Below are 20,414 nucleotides of genomic sequence, written 5' to 3'. Positions count from 1 at the left end.
AATGAGGGGTTTGGAACAGGTGCCATATGAAGAGAGATTAAAAAGATTGGGACTCTTCAGCTTGAAAAGGGGAGATATGATACAGAGCTATACAATCGTGACAGGTGTGGAGAAAGTGAATAAGGAAAAGCTTATTTACTTGTTCCCATAACATGAGAACTAGGCGTCACCAAAGGAAATTAATAGGTGGCAGGCTTAAAACAAACAAGGAAATTTTTCTTTGCTCAGCGCGCAGTCAACCTGTGGAACTCCTTGCCAGAGGATGTTGTGAAACCAAGACTTTAAGGGTGTGTTTACACAGCAAAGTTATTTCGGTATAATGGCTGTTATTCTGAAGTAACTATGAGAGCGTCCACACAGCCAGTTGGTTATTTCGAAATAATTTCCAAGTAACAGACGGCTTATTTTGAAATAGACCCTCACCAGGGCCATTCTAAGTTCTTTCTCCTGGGGCTCTAAATCGAGAGAGCATGTTTACATTAGGGAAGCCCGCCTCGGACTACTTTTGAGGCTTCCCTGCAGTATAGATGTGCTATTTCAGAATAACTATTCTGGAATCGCTTATTCTGAAATCACTGTGCAGTGTAAACGTAGCCTAACAGGGCTAGAAAAAGAACTAATAAATTCACGGAGCATAGGTCCATCAATGCTTATTAGCCAAGATGGGTAGGAATGGTGTCCCTAGCTTCTGTTTGTCAGATGCTGGGAATGGGTGACGAGGGTGGATCACTTGATGATTCCCTCTTGGGGCACCTGGCACTGGCCACTGTTGGCAGACAGGACCCTGGGCTAGATGGATCTTTGGTCTGACCCAGTCTGGCTGTTCTTCTGTTCCCTGATCCTCAGAGCCTGGTCCTAGGCACTGCTGTGATTTGGGGGTATTGAATCTGCTAGGAACCAGCCAGAAGTGCCCAGAGGTTACCAATAGTAGCCTCTGATCTGGGTCTGTCCCAGCATACCACATGGCGAAAGACCTCCCCGTGTCATTCCAATCCCCTGAGCCAGCTGGTCCCGACTTGCAAATGCCTTCAATTTTTGTTAATTAACGGGCCTCGTGTGACAATTCCCTAATTATGCTGCCTAATTAAGTGTTCCCTCGTCTCGGGGCCGCTGTATCTGTTTACAGCGTGAAGCGCCAGCGCCGTGCTGGGACTGCTGACGTGGCTGGGGTCGTGCTAAGCGCCCTGCTCGGCTAATTGAAATCGGGAGGCCCGGCAGTGTGGACTCTGCCGGGCCTGGGAACTTAACGAGCCCTCCCTCTCTTCCCAGCTGCAGCCGAGATGGAGTCTCAGCTGGCCATGACGCGGGCCCAGCGGGTCCGGGCTGCCATGTACCCGGAGACGGTGGAGGACCGCTCCCTGCTCATGACCACGCACATCGAGGGCCAGCAGACCAACGTGCAGAGGCTGGCCGAGCCCTCCCAGATGCTGAAATCCGCCATCGTGCACCTGATCAACTACCAGGACGATGCTGAGCTGGCCACCCGGGCCATTCCGGAGCTCACCAAGCTGCTGAATGACGAGGACCCGGTAAGGGAGCAAACTGCTCCGTGCCCGCTCTTGGGCAAGGAGTCCGCCTAGGGCTGGGGGAGGCAAGTCCTCAGCCCCGCCCCCTTCTGCCTGAGGCCCCGCCCCTGCAACCCAGGGCCCCATGGGAGCTAAGGGCTCCCCTGCTGTAGGGGCAGACCACCCTTTCCTGAGCAGGCAATGCATTGCCCCAGCCCCTCCTCCTCCTGGCCCTGGAGCAGGGGGGTGAGGGCAGGCAGCACACGGTGCCAGCCGGAGCACCTGGCCGTGGCTGGAGTATGGGGAGAAGGCCAGGTGGTGCATGGCCCCAGCCTTCCTGGTCCCAGCTGGAGCATGGAGGCTGGGGGGCGGTGCGCAGCACCAGCCTTCCCTGGCCCCATCTGGCACACGGAAGGGGGTAGGTGGTGCCTGGCCCCAGCTGGAGCCCGGCCCTAGCCTTGGGGTTAGACGCACAGAACGGGGAGGGTCGGGGCAGGGGGCGGAGCGTGGGCGAGGCCGAGCTGGCAGTTTGGAAAGGCAACACCTCCCACACCCACCGCCCAAGGTGCTCCGGGAGGCCTCACGGGGAGTCTCCTCTCCGCGTCGCTCTGGCCGGGGGATGCTGCTGCGAGGTGCCGGGACCTCTGAGGCCATCCTGCTGCGGCCGCCCGTCCTCTGCGCATAGCACGGCGGTCACCTGGCCCGCCGGCCGTGCTGCAGCGAGGGGGACAGCCCAGGGCAGCTGTGTCCCTTTGTCTGTCCCCTGTTCCACCCCTGCCCCTCTGGCTCTTCTAGTACCACCTGCAAACTCAGCACTCCTGGGGCTGACGCTGGCTCTGGCCAGAGGGCAGGACAGGGCAGCCTGCACCCTAGTGCCCCATGGACTGGAAGGCACCGTTGTGATCCCCTCGTGTAGGCACCGGCCAGACGCCTGCCCCCCCATAATTCCTAGAGCGACGCTGTCAGAAAGGCTGATGCGTTGCACCCTGGTAGCTTCACCCCCACTGAAGCTCCTGGTTCCTAGCGTCGGCCGGGGCCCCTCTTCCATCTGCGGCCTTCTCTCCCCCAGGTCGTGGTCAGCAAAGCGGCCATGATCGTCAACCAGCTGTCCAAGAAGGAGGCCTCGCGCCGCGCCCTGATGCAGTCCCCGCAGGTGGTGGCGGCCGTGGTGCGCGCCATGCAGAACACCAGCGACCTGGACACGGCCCGCTGCACCACCAGCATCCTGCACAACCTCTCGCACCACCGCGAGGGGCTGCTGGCCATCTTCAAATCCGGGGGCATCCCGGCTCTCGTGCGGATGCTCAGGTACCCGTGAGCTGCCAGGCTTGCTGGACAGGGCGTGGGAGGGGAGCAGGGCCGGGCAGGCTTAATGGAGCCCGTTCATTTGCCAGAGGAACCTGGGTGTGCTCGCTTGCAGCCTGGAATCCGCTCTCTGAGCTGGCTGGTGCCTCCTGGGCTTGGCCAGACCCCGGGTCTCCTCCCTCCGGCCGTGGTGGGATGTCCAATCCGGGCCTCCCAGAGGCTGCGTTCACCCCTCAGGGCGAGGCCGTGCTAGAGAAGCGTCCGCTGGGCTAGGGAGACGTCAGGTTGCTCGTTCCTAGGGCCAGGCCTGGGCTCGCGTCTCTTCCATGCTGGTCTGGGGGTAGCTGAGCTTGGCCAGGCACTGTGCTACGGGGGCCACCTCCCTGCCGGCCGCACCCAACCAGCATAAAATGGCACGGCCGGCAGCAGCCCTTCCCTGCAGGTGCCGTCTGCTGGAACCACCCGTCCCGGTAGCGCTCTGCAGCCTGCCCTCCCTGGCACTGGCATAAAGGTGCCCCCCGCTCCCCATAGCTGCCTTCAGGCCTCCCCTCTCCCCCTGCTGTGGCCTCCTTCCCCTCACACATTCTCCTCCGTAGCTCGCCGGTGGAGTCAGTCTTGTTCTACGCCATCACCACCCTGCACAACCTGCTGCTGTACCAGGAGGGCGCCAAGATGGCCGTGCGCCTGGCCGACGGCCTCCAGAAAATGGTTCCCCTGCTGAACAAGAACAACCCGAAATTCCTGGCCATCACCACAGACTGCCTGCAGCTCCTCGCCTACGGGAACCAGGAGAGCAAGGTGGGGCGGCTGGCTGCTCCGGCGCCTTCTGCGTCGCGTCACGTCTGTCCCAGGGCTGCCAGGGCCTGGGGTGGGGGTTGGGGTCCGTGGACGACCTGCTGTGTGTGGCCAGCTTGCCTGTCTGTTAGAACCTGGAAAGCCCGTGGGCTGAGGGGGAGAATGGAAGGTTGAAACGAGCCGCGTGCCCGTTAGCTTGGATACTTGGGCCGGCAACACTAAATGCCGCGGCTCGGCTCAGCAGCTGCTTGGTCAGAACGAGCCCGAACCGCTCCGAGCTCAGCTCTCCTGGGCTCCTCTGAGCTGTCCGTCCCGCCTAGGCCTGTATTTATAGCCTTCAAGCAAGAGCCTCTTTCCCCTACTCCTCCACAACAGCCGCCGTGTGTAAACACTTCTAGCTGCCCGGAATAGCACAGAAACACAGACTTCGGTGCCAGCGTGTGTGGCGGAGACTGGCTACAGACGCCAGAGAAGTTCTGCTTGTGCGGACTAGCAGCAAACCCACGGGGCGGCTCGTCCGGCCGTGTCGACGCTACACGCACTGCGGCAGCGTAGCCGTGGCTACACCGGAGTGAGGGGGGGGGGTGTTAGGACAAACTACAGCACTTGGGGTGGGATTCCTCTTACCCCTGAGCGCTGTAGCTGAGTCTATGGGTGTGTGGAGCAGAGGGTGGGTCTCAAGCCTCCAACCCTGGATCTAGACCCAGGCCCAAGCCTCAGTCCCCTGAGGGCCGGGTGGCTGTTGGCGTTTGGGTGGGGAAGCTGCACTGAGTTTGCTGCGCACACAGTGGGCGTCTAGTCTCGTGCCCTGTGAGTCTGAGTCAGGTTGAAGTTGCCCAGTGGACCTGCAGAGTCTCTGAGTGTCCTGGTATAACTGCCACTGGGCTTTTAGCTCCGAGGGTAGAGGCTCCTATACTCCGCTCCAGAGGTCCCAGGTTCAAATCTGCCCTGTGGTGGTTACACTGGTAGAGAAGCGTAGAAATATGGGGCTGGAAAGGACTACCGAGCCCCTATGGCTGGACTTAGTGGACCTAGACTGTCTCTGGCAGGTGTTTGTCCGGCCTGTTTTTAAAGCTTCCAGTGATGGCGATTCCACGGCCTCCGTGGAAGCTTGTCTGGCGGGTTAGAAACTCCTCCTTCATACTCACCCCACTGCGTTGCACCCTGGCCCCCTTCTGGCAGCAAAAATTGCTACATGAGCCCAGAATGGGGAGCAAAGCTCAAACCACTGAGCCCCGCTGTCCCGCGTGCGTCGGCGGGGAGGAAAACGGAAGCCCGGGGGGTTTCTGCTCTGGGCAGGCGGCATGTAACCTTGGTGGTGGGGTGAGGCCCGGCAGGCCTGTCTGGGCGACCCCCTTCGTAGAAACAGGCTGTGAGGCTCGTGGCCACGTGGTGTGCCTCCCCCCCGCGGGCTCGTGTTGAGAGCCGAGCAGATATTCCTGCCAGTGCAGTCGTGACCCGCGCGGTGGCTTACGTGCGCCTGGTAGGGGCTAATCGGTGTTCTCTGGCAGCACCTAGCGTCCGCGGAGGCCCCCCTCCTGGCCACCCTAACGCCGCTTTCCCCTGCAGCTGATCATTCTGGCCAATGGGGGACCCCAGGCCCTGGTGCAGATCATGCGCAGCTACACCTACGAGAAGCTGCTCTGGACCACCAGCCGGGTGCTCAAGGTCCTGTCCGTGTGTCCCAGCAACAAGCCTGCCATCGTGGAGGCCGGTGAGTGAGCCGTGTGGAGGTGGGGGGTGGGTTGGGACTCAGCCGCTGGAGGGAGTGGGGCTGTGGCCCTTTCCAGGCACCGCGGGGACACTTGCTCTCTTCCAGAGGTCCCAGTAGGCCCCCGCGTGGAGGTTCCCAGCTCTCCTATCCCCTTCCGTTGCCGTGAGCTTAAAAAGCACCTTCCCCAGCTCTCCCCAAACGGCGCCTGGCCTCCGCCACGGCCTGTCCCCCGCCACTCGGCTCCCCGTCGGCTCCTCCCCCTCACCCCATCCTGGCAGTGTCCCTCAGGGCTTCCAGAGGATCATCTAGGCCTTTGTGGTCTAACACCACCCAGAGAGTCTCTCCTCTACCCCAGCCAGGCTGCGGCCCCGCTTGTCGCCAGGTCAAACGGCCCGTCGTGCCGCTTGCCGTTCCACGTCGGCGGCTCCCACGGCCCTTCGCCGGTTTGCAGGGAGCTGGTCTGGCGGAGGGGCGTTGGCGGGAGGCCGTAGTGACTGGTTCCCCAGGGAGCGGAGACGCTTCTGACGGGGGCCGGGCCTGGTAGCGCCTTAACTTGAGCCGGGGGCCCTTCATGGAAGCAGCCAGTGCAGTAGGGAAGCCACCGGAATAGGTTCATCGCCGACGAGTCCCCTCGCAGCTGGGCCGTGACTTGGGCCGGGCCTCTGAGGGAGGGCCAGCGGGCAGACTTGCTCCCGACCCTGGCGGCCGGCTGTGCTGGATGGAGTCTGCCTCTGCGGTACAACGCTTGCCGAGAGCCACCTGGAGAGCCCAAAGCCGGAGAGCTGATCCTGCGGGGACGGTGCTAATCACAGCCGGGCTTTGTGTTTCCTCCGCCAGGCGGGATGCAGGCGCTGGGGAAACATCTGACCAGCTCCAGCCCACGGCTCGTCCAGAACTGCCTGTGGACCTTGAGGAACCTCTCTGACGTGGCCACCAAGCAAGTGAGTGGGCGCCGGAATCCAGCCGTCGTAGCCAACGTATCTAGCACCAAATGTCTCCGCTGAGCTGCCCCTTCCGGGAGTGTAGAGCACAAATCCCCCGCCTGCCGCTCTGCGGAGCTACCTGCCCGTGGCCTGTTCTGCACCAAGCCCAGCAGCAGCAGGCCGGAGGGCCCTGCACGAGTGGGTTGCCGTGGCCCATGGTGGCCTCTCCATGGTGTCTCTGATTTCCAAGTCAAGTCCCCCGTGCTGGGGCAGGACCAAGTCACCTTAGACCCTCCCTGACGGGTTTGTCCAGCCTGCTCTTCGACACCTCCAGGGACAGGGCACCTCCCAGGGAGCCGTGGCCCGGAGCTGAGCTCCCCTGCCAGCTCTTCCGAACGTCTAACCCATATCGCCAGCAGTGCCGGGCAAGCCTGTGACTTGTCCTGCCTTCAGTGGAGATCGAGGGCTGATCCCGGACCTCGTTGTACGAGGGATGTCAGTGTTGTCGATTAATCGATTAGCTGATAAGCAGAAGCTTACGGGTTAATGCTACAGACGACACGCATTCCCTTTCCCCTTCCCTTGCCAGTACATTTTTTAGCAGGCTGGCCAGCAGCCCGGCTCAGTCCTGGCTTGTGTCGGGTCTGAGACCTACCCCTGCTGCGGCTCTGTACTTAAAGTGTATTAGGAGCCAAGCGGGCAGGCAGCCCGGCTCAGTTCCGGCTCTCACCGGGTCCAGGAGCTCAGACCTACCCTGGACAGGGGCTGCTGCTACCTGTGTATCAGAGGCAGCAGCACAGGGTGACAGGGAGCTGGCTTTTAAACTGTCTCCCCTCACGGACCAGCTCCTGCCTGGCACCCCGCGTTGCTGCCTCTGATACAGAGGCAGCAGCACAGAGTGGCAGGGTGCTCCTTGGGGTGGGCCAGAGTGCGCCGTCAGCCGGCCCCACCCTGGGGGACTATTGAATAGTCGAGTAACTGATAAGAATTCATGAGGTTAATCGACTATTCAATTAGCCGATATTTAACACGCCTGCTTTGTACCAACCCTTCATGTGTTCGAAGGCTGGTTCCACCCCCCATCGCCCCCCCCCCCCCCGGCTTTTGCCCGGGTTTCTTACCTTTTCCTCACAGGCCAGGTTTTCTAGCCCTTCGCTCAGTTCTGTTCTTTTCTGGCTCTCTCCAGCTTGTCCGCATCTTGCCTAAAGTGCGGTGCCTGGAGCTAGACACAGCTGAGCCCCTAGCCAGGCAGGGTAAAGCGAGACACTTGCCTCCTGTGTCTTACGTGTGACACGCCTCTTCATACACCCTGGAACGGGTTCAGCCGTGCCTGCAGCTGCATCGCATTGTTGACTCGGATGCAGTGTGTGATTCGCTAGAACCCCCAGGTCCTTTTCAGCAGTGATACCAACACCAGCTTCCTCAGCTGAAGGCAGGGAGGTGGGGTAGGTCCATAATAACGCCAAGCGGGTTATTTCCCCAGCTGGGCATTTGAATGGTTTCCTTGCCAACTGACGTACTTTGCATTTGTCTGCGCTGAATTTCATCTTCCTGGTTTCAGACCAATTCTCTAGTTTGTTTTGAATGCTAATCTCCTCCGAGGCGCTTGCAGCTCCTCCCAGCTTGGTGTCCTCTGCAGACCCCACCGAGTCCGATCTGTCCAACAGCCGGGCTCCTCAGGTCCTTAGTTTGCTTATGGGAACCTCATGTGGGACTGTCAAAAGCCTTGTGAAAGTCAAGGTCCATTGTGTCGACTGCTTCCCCCTCCCCCTCCACTGGGCCACTTACCCTGGCTTCCCTATTGCACGGTGTCCGGGTGCTGTTCGCGTGGGGATGGCAGGTTTCGTGCTCTCCCTGCGTGTTTGCCTGACTCGCACTCCATCTCCAGGACCCAGCGGGGAGAAGGAGCCGCTCATGGCGAACCCTTCCCCCTCCCGCAAGCCTGTGAGGACGTGCGCCTGTGCGCAGCCAGCCCGGGCGCTGCGCCCAGAGGGGTGGGGCTAGGAGCCTGGGCGAGGCAGCTCTGTGTCAGCACCCATGGGATGGCGTCTCCGGGGTCCCTCTGCTGCAGAACCCTGGACGGGGGCTGTCAGAACGGGCCTGCCAGCAAGGAAGCCGCTGGGCGGGGCTGAGTCTGGGCTAGGAAGGGAACAGAAGCGGCGGACACCCCTGGCGGCTCCCCAGGCCGCTTGCTTTGACCTCTGGGGTTCCACTGACAGGGACGTGCCCGCCTTCCCACTGCTTCCCGGTGCATCCCGCGCCTCGTCCCTGGGCCGCCCCACCGCGTGAATTAAGATCTGATGCAGCACGGAAAGTATTTGGGAGCGTTTGGGGAGGCACGTGGCTCCGTCTCCAGTGAGATTAACAGATGCAGCGCTTGGTCAGCGCAAAGCAGGGGAATGCGGCTTTGTCTTCTGACTTAACTCCTTCACGGCCTCGGTCTAGCCCAGCCCACGGACAACCCCCCATCCCCCACTGGCCTTGTGGCTATTCTTAAATCCCTCGGTCCTGCCGTTCAGGGACCCCCCCCCCGCGCGCCTGCTGGCTTCCCACGCTGCTCCGGACAGCTGGGGATCGGATCACTTGCCGTGCTTCCGGCAGGGAAACCTGGCGAAGACCCTGAGCCCCGCAGTAGAGCTGCATGTGTCTGGCGCATCCGTCGCTCCCGCTGGCCGGACAGTGCCGGGAGCGAGCTGTGGTCACGCCCGCCTGGAGGCCTGGGGCGCTTGTTCTCGGAGCACCTCGTGGTGAGCGGGACTCGTGCGGCTTCGGGGCGCCCTGCTGGAGACGGCAGAACCGCGCTGGGCCTTTGGCACGGGGCGGGGCTGCTGTGTCTCCTCAGGCCTGCGGGAGTCTGCCGAGGCGCAGGCAAGCCGCAGTCCTGGGGGTCTGGGAAAGGACAGCGCCTGGGCGGTCCCTTGTACTCCTGACTCTAAGGCGGGGGTAGGGAACCTACGGCCCAGGGGCTGGATTCAGGCCCAGGCTTGTCGGGACCTGGCCCCTAAGGCTCAGGGCGCCCTACCCAGCATTGGGGAGCTGAGCTAGTGCTCCAGTCCTGTGGCCCCCTCCCACCCAGACTCCTCACCTCTATTCTGCTCTTGCACCCTACTTCCTCCCCAGCCCTGCCACCCCCAAACCACTTCTGCACCCCCTCTGGCTGCTTCCCAGCAGCCCCCTCCCACACATGGAACACCTCGTTTTTACCCCCCCCCCCCCCAACTCTGGTGTGTGAGGGGAATGTGCAGAGGGTTTTTCTGCATCTCGGTTCGTTTTTTTCTCCCCCCAACTGATTTTTCTGTGGCCCCCTGGCCTCAAAAAGTTTCCTCAGCCCTGCTCTACGGCATTAAATAGTCAACCCTGCAGCGGCACCAGATAAAACCCCAGGGGATGCGGGAGAGCAGAGAAGGAAGGGTTAGCTTTGCGGCCCCCTGGTTCGCCCAAGTAAGAGCCCTCCAAGAAACGTTCCCACCTGCCACGGTGCCGCTGGCTGCCTGACGTTCCAGCCGACCTTGGCCTGGGTTCCATGGGTGCTGTGCCCTGCATAGATCTCATCTCCCTGGTGGGAGGGTGGGGTGAACATGCTGGGTTAGTGCGAGTGGCGCCCAGAGGGAGCGTTCACAATCGCTTCGTCGGCACAACGCGCTGCGTTGTCTTTACCAGAGCAGTTACCTTCTCCTTCGAAGTGGTCTCTGGGGGTGCGCAATTGGGGGGCTGAATCAGCGTTCCCTGTAAGCTGAGCACTTGGGCAGCCACCCAGGAGATACTCAAATGCTGTCCAGCTGATCGGCAGAGCGCTTGCAGCAAGTGTCTGTTGGTGGTGCACATCCACACATGCCTTGGTGCACCAAACAAAATTAATTCCGCACGTGGGTGGAAAAAATTAGAGTGCACTTTAGTCTGACCTGTGTGGGGGCAGACGCTGGAGCTCGTAGGACCCTTTGGTCGTCTCCTGCGAATCTGGCCAGCTGGGATCAGCTCCTCCCAGGCTGAGCCCCGCCGGCCCGCTGGCGAATCGGCTGCGTGTTGGCACTCGCTAGCTTCACGTGGCTTTGCAGCTTTCCTTACAGCCCCTCTCCCGTCTGGCCAGGAGCCCTGCCGCCAGCACTGCCACCTCCCTGAAACCGGTTCTCCTGGCTCCGGCCTAGCTAAGCGTTCTCATGACGCGTAGCGATGGGATCTCCAGCGCGCCGGGCTGGCGTCTCCCCGGGGCGTGGGCCGGGAGTTGGCTCGCGAGCTCCTGTGCAGCAGGTGTGGTGAACCTGGGGGCACAGGGACTCCCGTAGCCCCACCGCCAGTCCCAGCAGGGGGCCCCTCCCAGCTCCCCGGGGACCTGGGGCCCTCTAGGGCAGGGAGGTGGTTTTGGAGGTGTTGGCACAGGATGCAGTTGAGCCTCCATTGCTGTGCGATGGCTCCTCTCTGACCCGCCCGGCCGCTCTGGCAGGAGGGGGCAGAGTTTGGGGACAGGGTATGGGGCTGCCGCAGAGCTGTGCCCCCCACTCGGAAGAGACGGGCCGGTCTGTGCCGCAGTGAGAGGTCCCCAGGGGCAGAGGATGGGGGGGTGACGTCTTGTCCCTTCTGTGCTCGTGTCCAGGAGGGCCTGGACGGCGTCCTCAAGATCCTGGTCAACCAGCTGAGTTCGGATGACGTCAACGTGCTGACCTGCGCCACCGGCACCCTCTCCAACCTGACCTGCAACAACAGCAAAAACAAGACCCTGGTCACGCAGTCCAACGGGGTGGAAGCCCTGATCCACACCATCCTGCGGGCGGGCGACAAGGAGGACATCACCGAGCCGGCCGTCTGCGCCCTGCGGCACCTCACCAGCCGGCACCCAGAGGCCGAGATGGCCCAGAACTCGGTGCGGCTCAACTACGGCATCCCGGCCATCGTCAAACTCCTCAACCAGCCCAACCAGTGGCCGCTGGTCAAGGTAAAACGGCAGGCGGGGCTGTGGGGTGCCCGCAGGAGTGGGGGGCACGTGCCCAGAAAGCCCCATGCGTTCCTGGTGCGGGGAGGGGGGGGGAGAGCAGGCTGGTTTGAGCTCCCTGCGGCGCCGCTGGGGCTGGTCTCCATTGGCCCTGCTCCCAGGTAGGTAGGTGGATCCCTTTCTCGAAATGCTGCAGGCTGCAAAGCCACCACCTGCTGTGAGGGGGCGGCCTGGAGGAAGGGGGCTGCTGGCCGGAGATGCCGGCAGGGAGCAGCTGGTGCTGGTGAGGAGCACGCTGGGGTGGCTGGTTCTGAAAGGCACGGAGCCCGGCCGGCCCTGCAGCCAGACACAGGAGGTCGAATGTGAACACCTCCTCCCCCACCCCGGCACATTAAATTCCTCCCCCTGCGGGCGGGTCCTGAGCTGCCTCCTCCGCCAGTGCCCGCTGCCACGGCCTCTTCCCCCTCCTCTCTTCTAGGCCACCATAGGTCTGATCCGCAACCTGGCCCTGTGCCCGGCCAACCACGCCCCGCTGCAGGAGGCTGCCGTGATCCCACGCCTGGTCCAGCTGCTGGTGAAGGCTCACCAGGATGCCCAGCGCCACGTGGCAGCCGGCACGCAGCAGCCGTACACGGTGGGTACGAGGCCGGAGGGCCCATGGGGAGCGCCGGCCGGGTGGGGCCAGTTGGCTTCTGGAAAATGAAGCTTTCCCAGGGTCCGGATGCCTGCCGGGCATTGACCTGCCAGCTCCTCGGGGTGGGCATGGGGCTGCCATAGCTGGGCTGTGGTCCTGGACGGTCCCGACGGCGACTCCAGAACCCGTCTCTGCCCTTCCCTGCTCCTGAGACCTGATCTCTCTCCCTCCCTCCCCCACCCCTCCGTGTGCATATCGCCCCCTGCTGGGTGATCCCCTGAGGACCTGTCAGCTGTGGCCAGCCCTTGTAGCCCGGTGGGGTGGGGATGGGGATCTGGGCGCACATGCCCCCCCCGGATGCATGGCGCCCGTCCCAGGGCGCTGCGCGTGCTGCGCCCGATGCTGATGGCGGCTGCCTTTGCAGGATGGCGTGAAGATGGAGGAGATCGTGGAGGGCTGCACGGGAGCCCTGCACATCCTGGCCCGGGACCCCATGAACCGCATGGAGATCTTCCGACTCAACACCATTCCTCTCTTCGTGCAGGTGGGGTTGGGCTGCAGTGCGGGGGGGGGAGAGGGACTCCGGGGTGGCTGGCCCGGGGGAGCCGGCCACGGGCAGGTGGCCCTGGGCGCCTGATAGGCCCTGCAGGGATTGTCGGCCGCTCCTGGGGTGGCAGCCAGAGAAGCTGAAGCTCCCGTCGCCACCTCACGCTGCTGTTCTCCCCCCCTCCCCCCCGCCCCCGACAGCTCCTCTACTCCCCGGTGGAGAACATCCAGCGGGTGGCTGCCGGGGTGCTGTGCGAACTGGCGCAGGACAAGGAAGCGGCTGACGCCATCGATGCCGAGGGGGCCTCTGCGCCGCTGATGGAGCTGCTGCATTCCCGCAACGAAGGCACAGGTGAGCCGCTCGGTGCCTTGGCAGTGCCGGCTTCTAGGCCGCGCTCGTTCGGCCTCCCCGGTCCTGCGGCACTGACACCCCCGGGGCGGCTCCGGCTGGAGAGAGGGTGCTGGTGCATGCCATCTTCGGAGCCAGCGTGCACGGCCAGGATGCCCTCGCTGGCTGGTGGGGTCCGTCTGTGCTGCCCCTCCGGTGCCACCGCCAGGGGGCCCTCGCCGGCCGGTGGGGTCCGTCTGTGCTGCCCCTCCGGTGCCACCGCCAGGGGGCCCTCGCCGGCCGGTGGGGTCTGTCTGTGCTGCCCCTCTGGTGCCACTGTCAGGACGCCCTTGCCGGCTGGTGGGGTCTGTCTGTGCTGCCCCTCTCTGCCCCCTTTGCCATGCACAGGGCTGCTAGGCCAGTAAAACTCTTCAGAAAGTGCCTCCCCTCCACTGCCTCTCGCACTTGGCTCCAGCGTTCGAGGGGCGGGGGGCGCGCAGCGGGAGGGCGACGGCCCACAGGCCTGCCTGTGTGAAACGACGCCCGGGCACCAAGGAAGCCGGGGCTTGGCAGCTCTCGGGAAGGCACCGTGACAACCCTGCGGAGGGGGGGAGCGGGAATCGCTGTCCGTCTGCCCCGCGCAGCGCGGCTCCCTCTGCCCCGCGCTGGCGTGTAGAGCTTTCCTCTTCCCACGTCTCCAGCCACCTACGCGGCAGCCGTGCTCTTCCGCATCTCCGAGGACAAGAACCCCGACTACCGGAAACGCGTCTCTGTGGAGCTCACCAACTCGCTCTTCAAGCATGACCCCGCCGCCTGGGAAGCCGTAAGTGCCTGTCGGGGGGGAAGGGGGGACCCCGGTTAGGGTCAGCGCATGGCTCTTCCTAGGGACACAGGAGCTCCCCCGGAGCTGAGATGGTTCTCCCGCCGCCTGCCCGCCAGGGGGGTTTGCACCCAGGGCGTCTGGGAGGCCACTGGGCTGTGCACCACCTCGGGGGGTTCTGGAGGCCCCGTGGTGAAAGGCATCTGGAGGGGGAAGAACTTGAGCCTTGAGTGCGTGGCCCTCGGTGGGGGCTGGAGGGAAGGGGTTAGTTGAGAGGTCCGAGCTCCATTGAGAAGCTGGTCCGACGTGCCCGGGGGCCGGTGGATAAGGAGGGCACAGTGGCTCCATGTCACTGGAGGCGTCTTAAGCCTGGGCCCAAGGGACCTGCTGGGGCTGCCGTCAGCCCGTGCAGCGTCCCCCGGCACTGTGGGGCCCCCAGGAGCTGTGGCCCAGCCCATCAAATGGCTCAGCCCTGTCACCACCTCAGGAGCCGGCTCTGGGCTGGACACGGGGCAGGTGGGGGAGGGAATTGGCTGCCCTGGCCGTGTGACCCCCCCTCCCAGAAGCCATTGCTGCCAGGGGTCCTGTTCAGGGGTCCTGCTCCTGTGCGCCCTCGAGTGACCCGTGCGCTTTTCCTTCTCCCTAGGCGCAGAGCATGATCCCCATCAACGAGCCCTACCCGGAGGGTAAGTGCCGAAAGCGCCCAGCCCGGCAGGGCCGGTGTCCTGGGGCCCCGGCGGGCCCTTTGCCAGAAGCCCCCCTCAGGTGGCTGTAGCCTTCTGCCCCCGCTCCTCAGCATCACCTCGCGTGGGCCGGCAGCGGAACCGCGAGGGCTCTGAGCGTCTGCCTGGCCGGCTCCTAACGTCCGGGCCCAGGGAACTGAACGCCGGGCCCCAGCACCGGCAGGGTGGCCTTGCCATGCGCCCTGCGTTGAGCCGGATTTCTCTGCCCCCTTGGGACCACGTGTGGCCGGGAGCCTGGCTGTGACTTTTGTTCCTCCTGCCTCGGGGCATGAGCCAGCGTCAGAGAAACTTTCTGCCCCTTGTGGGGTCTCTGCAGGGTGTGGGGCTGGCTGGCTGGACCCCAGCCCTGATGCATTCGGTGCCCGGGAGGGTGGCTACGATGCTTGCCTGGGAGCAGGAAGCCCCCCCCCTCCCCTCACTCCCAGCGAGCTCCGTGGCTGGGGTGCGGGCTGACGGCTGCTCTCTCCCCTGGTGGCTAGATCTGGATGCTGGCTATCGTATGTATTCGGGCGACGTTCCCCTGGACCATATGGACATGGACATGGACGGAGACTACCCCATGGATGCCTACAGTGACGGTGTCCGAGCGACCTACGGCGACCACATGCTGGCCTAACCCGCCCCCCAGGCACTGCACGAGGTAGGGGGACGTGGCTGCCTCGGCCTGCTCCTGCCTGAGTGCTGTGGGGCAGGGTGGTGGACAGCTTTGGGCCTGCCACGCTTTCCGTGAGCGCATCCTCCCCCCTCCCTCCACCTCTGGGCATCGGTCTAGGGCCCTAGGCACGAGGCCAGGAACTAGGTGGGTCAGGAAGGGGGCTGGGCGGGTCAGCAGATGCCAAGTGGAGAGCGCAAGGCCAAGGAGGTAGCTGAGCCAGGGATGGGACGCCCCCCGGACATGGGGCAGCCGCAGGATCCAATGACGGGGCAGCTTGGCTGAGCCGCAGTGCACTTGCCAGTGGCTGGCCGGGTGGAAGGCCTGGGGTGCGTGACTGTGGCCGTCCTGCCCACCAGCATTCCTGGCTGCCTGGGGACAATCCGCCCCAGGCACTCGCATGGTACCGAGGACCTAAACCAAGAGCTGTGCGCTCCCCAAGGTGGGGGCACAGCCCCGTGAGTTCGCTTCCTCTCCTCTGTTGTCACAAGGGAACAGCGGCGTGGGAGCCATGAGACAGCAGCCTGCTGTGCCGCAAGACGAGGGGTGGGGGCAGTGGGGAGCAGGTCGGTGGCTGAACTAGACTAGCCCAGGACTGCCCCTTCAACGCACCTTCTGCCTCCGCCGAGCTAGCTCCAAAGAACCTGGCGTTTCCCAAGCCCTCGAAACAAGCCCCACCCTGATAGACCTTGTCACCAAGAGGCCCCGTGGTACGCCGCGGTCTGACGCCGTCCTCCCTTCCGCAGGTGTGTTCTCCAGCCAGCAGAGGATGGCTCCAAGGCTGAACGCGGGCGAGAGGGACTTGGGAGACAGAAGTGCCTGAGACGACAAACTTTTCCATTCCCACCAGAGGCTTTATTTTTAGATGTTTTATTTTTATTTCTCTCTTGCTGGGGGTCTGCGAGAAAGGCCCTTTCTTCCCGAGATTGCTTCAAACGCCCTCCAGCCAAGCCAAAATCCTGTTTCCGAAGCTTTAAAACACGCAGACCCCCACCCCCTCGCGTCATTCTCCAACTCGGTTGGCGTACCAGTAACAGCCTTTTCTATAAATATATATTTCTTTTATTTTTTAATACGGTGCAAATGGCTTTTGCTGTCTGATCTTACGTTCAAGCTTTTTAACTTCCCACTTCCTGTTCTGTGTTCAGTGTTCCGAAAAGAATAATACTCTTCACACTTTCCAATGAGCTTTTTTGCTTTCTCCGGACTTTTAAATTAAAACTAGCGAATCCAGTGAGTTTGCAGAAAACAAAGGGTGCTGTGTTTCTCCTTGGATCTTTGTCCTAACCCAAAGGCCGTGACAATAGCTTTATTCTTTCCCATCAAACGGGTGAGCAGAATTTCAGTGAACTGTCCTTCCGATAGAGGAGTGACTCTAACCACTAGGAACTGTCCTTGTATTGATCCGACTGTTGCACAATTTATCCGGTCTCCTTTCTGGTGAGTGGCGTGCTTCCCTCCCCCCTTCTCTTCATGCATTTTTAAAGCGGCTCTAGAGCCGATGGCTTACTGCTTCCGTCGGGAAGGGATGGATCTTCTTGGAATGTGGTTCAGGAACTGAAGATTTTATTATTTCTGTGAGGGTTTTTTTTTTTTTTTTTGTATAGACCAAAGCAAAGAATAAAACACCCCTAACCCTGTGCTGCAGTGAGCTGGTTCTGTTGCGTTGGCGCCTTGGGTATTGGTTTGGAAAGGAGGGTGCTGGGGGAGGTTTGAACTAAAGCTTCACACGGGGAGCGGAGAAGAGTCTGTACCCTTGGTGGTGCGTGTGGCATAAGAACATAAGAACGGCCGTACTGGGTCAGACCAAAGGTCCATCTAGCCCAGTAGCCTGTCTGCCGACAGTGGCCAGCACCAGGTGCCCCAGAGGGGTGGACTGAAGACAACGATCAAGCAGTTTGCCTCGTGCCATCCATCTCCAGCTTCTGACAAACAGAGGCCAGGGACACCATTTCTATCCCCTGGCTAATAGCCTTTTATGGACCTAACCTCCATGAAATTATCTAGCTTCTCTTTAAACTCTGTTCTAGTCCTAGCCTTCACAGCCTCCTCTGGCAAGGAGTTCCACAGGTTGACTACACGTTGTGTGAAGAACTTTTGTATTAGTTTTAAACCACCTACCCACTAATTTCATTTTGTGTCCTAGTTCTTCTATTATGGGAACTAATAAATAACTTTTCTTTATGCACCCTCTCCACACCACTGCTGATTTTATAGACCTCTATCATATCCCCCCCCCCCCCCCCCCCTCAGTCTCCTCTTCTCTAAACTGAAAAGTCCCAGTCGCTTCAGCCTCTCTTCATATGGGACCCGTTCCAAACCCCTAATCATTTTAGTTGCCCTTTTCTGAACCCTTTCCAAGGCCAAAATATTGGAAATGGCTGCAATGCTGCATAGTTGCTTGGCCCGTGCTGCCTCTCTCCCTGTAATTCTCTGCTCCATCATTAGCCCGCTGCCTGTCACGCGCGCCTCTTCCGCTTATTAGGAAGTGAGGAGATAGAAGTCCCTTAATTAAGATGCTTGTTCATTAGGCAGCATTGGCGGCATCTCATCCCCGTGGCCTCGCGGCCCGTGTGACCAGTGCTGGGAGTGGATAACGTGCTTGTTTCCAGCGCCTGCTTCCTCGATCGATAGGAGGGAAGCGGGCCGGAGCTGCGGGAACCTGCGTTGAGAAGCGCGTGGCTGTGGTCCGGGGGACAGGCGGCGAGAGGAAACGCTCCCAGCTGACACGCTGCCAGGGCGAAGGTGCTGCTCGGGGGCTCGGCAGAACCGTGCCGGGGGACTGAAATGAGCAACAGGCAGAGTGACAAATGGAGCAGCGCCCTGGCCGCTCGCCGACTGTGAACGTCGTTAGCTGGATGGCAGGGAGTTGGCACCAGCTGGCGCTGGGATTAGGCGCGAGAGAGCCAAGTGCCCAGATGCAGGAGGGGGGGGTTCCCTTTCCAGCTCCCCGTTTGGGAGTGATCCTCAGGGACGTGGGCAGCTGGACGTCCAGCAAGTCCAAGCATTGGTTGCTATAGTTGGGTCGGTCGGCAGGGGGCTGGACCCGATGACTCCAGAGGTCTCTTTCCACCCTGGGATTCTATGCTTGGCCCCTCCCGCCCTGCTCATGGTGGAGGTTTCACAGCCATGTTTCCTCTTGCGACACTGTCGTGGACTCTCCATCCCACGGCTCCTGCGCGAGTCTCCCCCCTCTGGCCGTGGGAAAAACCCATCCGGGCCTAAGAGCAGGGAGTGGGCCGTGGCTCTAGGCACGGCTGGGATCCATGCCCTCTTCCGGGGCACTTCGCCATCGCCTCCCAAGCCAGCGGAGAAGCTGGAGAGACAGGGGGCTGCCCAGTCCAGAGACAGGCCTGCCACGGGGGGGGGGAGGGCAAGGCCTGGTGATTCAAAAGGGCCTGGGGCTCCCATTCACTGCTACTGTGACCATGGGGACAGCTGGAGTCTCGCATGGTGCACTCTTGGCAGTGTGGGGCCAGCCGGAGGAAGGGCTGGTGTGGGGTCCTGGTGGGGGAGGGTAGCCCCATCCCCAGCCTTTCCAGAGGCATGGAAGCACCACCCCCATGCTCCCCCCCCCCCCCCCCACCCCCAGCGTCTGCTGGCTGCACATTTTAAACTCCCTTCCTGTTGCTGAGCTGGGGCTCTCTCTCCATGGGGAGTTCCCTGCCTCTATGGGGTGGGGGAGGCTAGGAGTGGCCCTGGGCAGCCTCCCCCCCTGCCCTGGTCCCGGGGGCTGGCGGGGTGAGAAGAGGTGGCCGTCAGGGTGTATTTGAGCAGCGAGCGCAGCTCGTGATCCCTGCCTCACTCCTCCTGCTGCACGGCTGTGGGCGAGGGCTGCCAGGCTCTGCCCCTGCCCGTTGTCTGGGTGAAATCTCTTGCCAGGTTGGCATAAACCACCCCAGAGCAGATCTGTCCCCAGCTGTTGTGCTCTGGCGGAGTGTCGTGTGGTTCGATTTATTTTAGATCCAAGGGAAACCAGGACACTGCAGAGCTACTTCACCACTTTCATAGTGATTGCAAACTTTAAGCAGTTAATACAGTTGTTTAAGTTTTACAAGCCTTAAAAAAATGACTCTACAATTTTACCTTAAATACGCTCTATTCTAAAGCAATTAATACAGCGCCAAGCAATGCAAAAGCAATTAATAGATCTACTAGAATGGAGCCTGGTTCATTTACACTTCGTCTGCATGGTGCCAGGAAGGAGGTTGTGGTTCCTTTTCTACGCTTCGGGCCGCCACGCCCTGGGTCACTGTGCGAAGAACCGATTTACTTCTAGTTCCAGCGAGCAGGACCTGTGCATTAATCGGTGGTTCTTACTAAGCCCATTTTATAGCAAAGCGAGATGTGGTCATTCTACAAAGTTACCAATTGATCATGGATTGTGTAGGATACGTAAAATGCCCAATGCCCTATTTACATAAGACCGGCCGTACTGGGTCAGACCAAAGGTCCCTCTAGCTCAGTATCCCGTCTGCCAACAGTGGCCAGCACCAGGTGCCCCAGAGAGGGAGGACCAAAGACAATGATCAAGCGATTTGTCTCCTGCCATCCCTCTCCAGCCTCTGACAAACAGAGGCCAGGGACACCATTTTATCCCCTGGCTAGTAGCCTTTTATGGACCTAACCTCCATGAAAGTCTATCCTACTTAGGATGTTGCTGCTGTAGGCGTGGTTCCCGGTTGTACGGCTGCATCCGTAGTTTTTGCTGATCAGAAGCCGAAGTAGCTGTACAAGGCTGCTTGTCGTGTGTTCTTGACATGGTCTTGTGGACCACACTTAATCTGCAGTGTTATGCAAAACATTCCTGCCTTTCGGTCTCTCCCTCGACCTTGCCTGCGTGCTTATGTGCACCAGGCTTGAGCCAGGCCGGGGTTTTGCTTTTTAGAGATCCGTACTTTGGACAAGGCAGAAATCGCCATTTATTGTCAAGGCAGGGTAGTCCACGGGGGAAGAGGGCACTGTTGGGTTGGGCTTTCACGGTGCAGGGCTGCACCTGAGCCAGGCCCAGGCTGGCGGGGGGGTGTCTGCCAGGCCCTTGTGCCCTCCTGTGTTTGGTAAACTGAGCAGGGCTGGTGACAGACATCATTGGGTCCTGTGCAATTTGGGGAGGGAGAGTCTCAGCACTGGGCCTGCTGGAAGGGCGGGTCCTCAGGTGGAAGGGGCGGAGCTAGGGTCAGCCAGCTCTCAATGCTGCATGGGACTCCAGCGGTGATTTAAAGGCCCAGTACGCTGGCTGCTGCGCTAATGGTTTATTGCCCTGGGGCCTTTTAAATCACCAGGCTGAGGGACAGCTGTCCCTCGGCCGCCCCCCAGTGGCAGCCTTGAAACAGTGTGTAATAGGGCATGGCGAATCCCGGCCTGCACCCCGCAGCCTGTCTCCCAAGGGGCGTCCTGCCCAGCCTCCCCCAGGAGCGTCGATGAGCAATGTGCTTCCCAGCTGCACCTGTTCTTAGTCCTTGGTGAAGACCGGCTGTGCCCCACCAGCCCGCAGCCCCCCTGCTACCCTGGCCCTGCTGTGG

The 20,414-nt window shown here is 61.5% G+C and overlaps 1 protein-coding gene across 5 annotated transcripts in view; it reads left to right on the top strand.

Annotated features, from left to right (window-relative positions):
* Positions 1–16,532, top strand: part of JUP (junction plakoglobin) — a 57,037-nt gene extending 40,505 nt beyond the window's left edge. For 4 of the 5 annotated variants that reach the window (XM_075911529.2, XM_075911531.2, XM_089774058.1 and 1 more), the window contains exons 3-15: positions 1,270–1,529; positions 2,575–2,813; positions 3,407–3,608; positions 5,175–5,319; positions 6,157–6,260; positions 10,834–11,172; positions 11,648–11,803; positions 12,228–12,347; positions 12,551–12,701; positions 13,379–13,500; positions 14,144–14,183; positions 14,720–14,880; positions 15,639–16,532. In XM_075911529.2, the coding sequence (XP_075767644.2) occupies positions 1,270–1,529; positions 2,575–2,813; positions 3,407–3,608; positions 5,175–5,319; positions 6,157–6,260; positions 10,834–11,172; positions 11,648–11,803; positions 12,228–12,347; positions 12,551–12,701; positions 13,379–13,500; positions 14,144–14,183; positions 14,720–14,856 (2,015 nt within the window). In that variant the 3' untranslated portion in view covers positions 14,857–14,880; positions 15,639–16,532. The remainder of the gene's footprint in view (positions 1–1,269; positions 1,530–2,574; positions 2,814–3,406; positions 3,609–5,174; positions 5,320–6,156; positions 6,261–10,833; positions 11,173–11,647; positions 11,804–12,227; positions 12,348–12,550; positions 12,702–13,378; positions 13,501–14,143; positions 14,184–14,719; positions 14,881–15,638) is intronic. The other variant, XM_089774057.1, reaches the window with a different exon arrangement.
* Positions 16,533–20,414: the final 3,882 nt, after the last annotated feature.

Source organism: Pelodiscus sinensis, chromosome 29 (assembly GCF_052426305.1).
Source record: "Pelodiscus sinensis isolate ZL-2025 chromosome 29, ASM5242630v1, whole genome shotgun sequence".
Taxonomy (NCBI): Eukaryota; Metazoa; Chordata; order Testudines; family Trionychidae; genus Pelodiscus; species Pelodiscus sinensis.
This window is presented reverse-complemented; position numbering and strand designations above follow the sequence as displayed.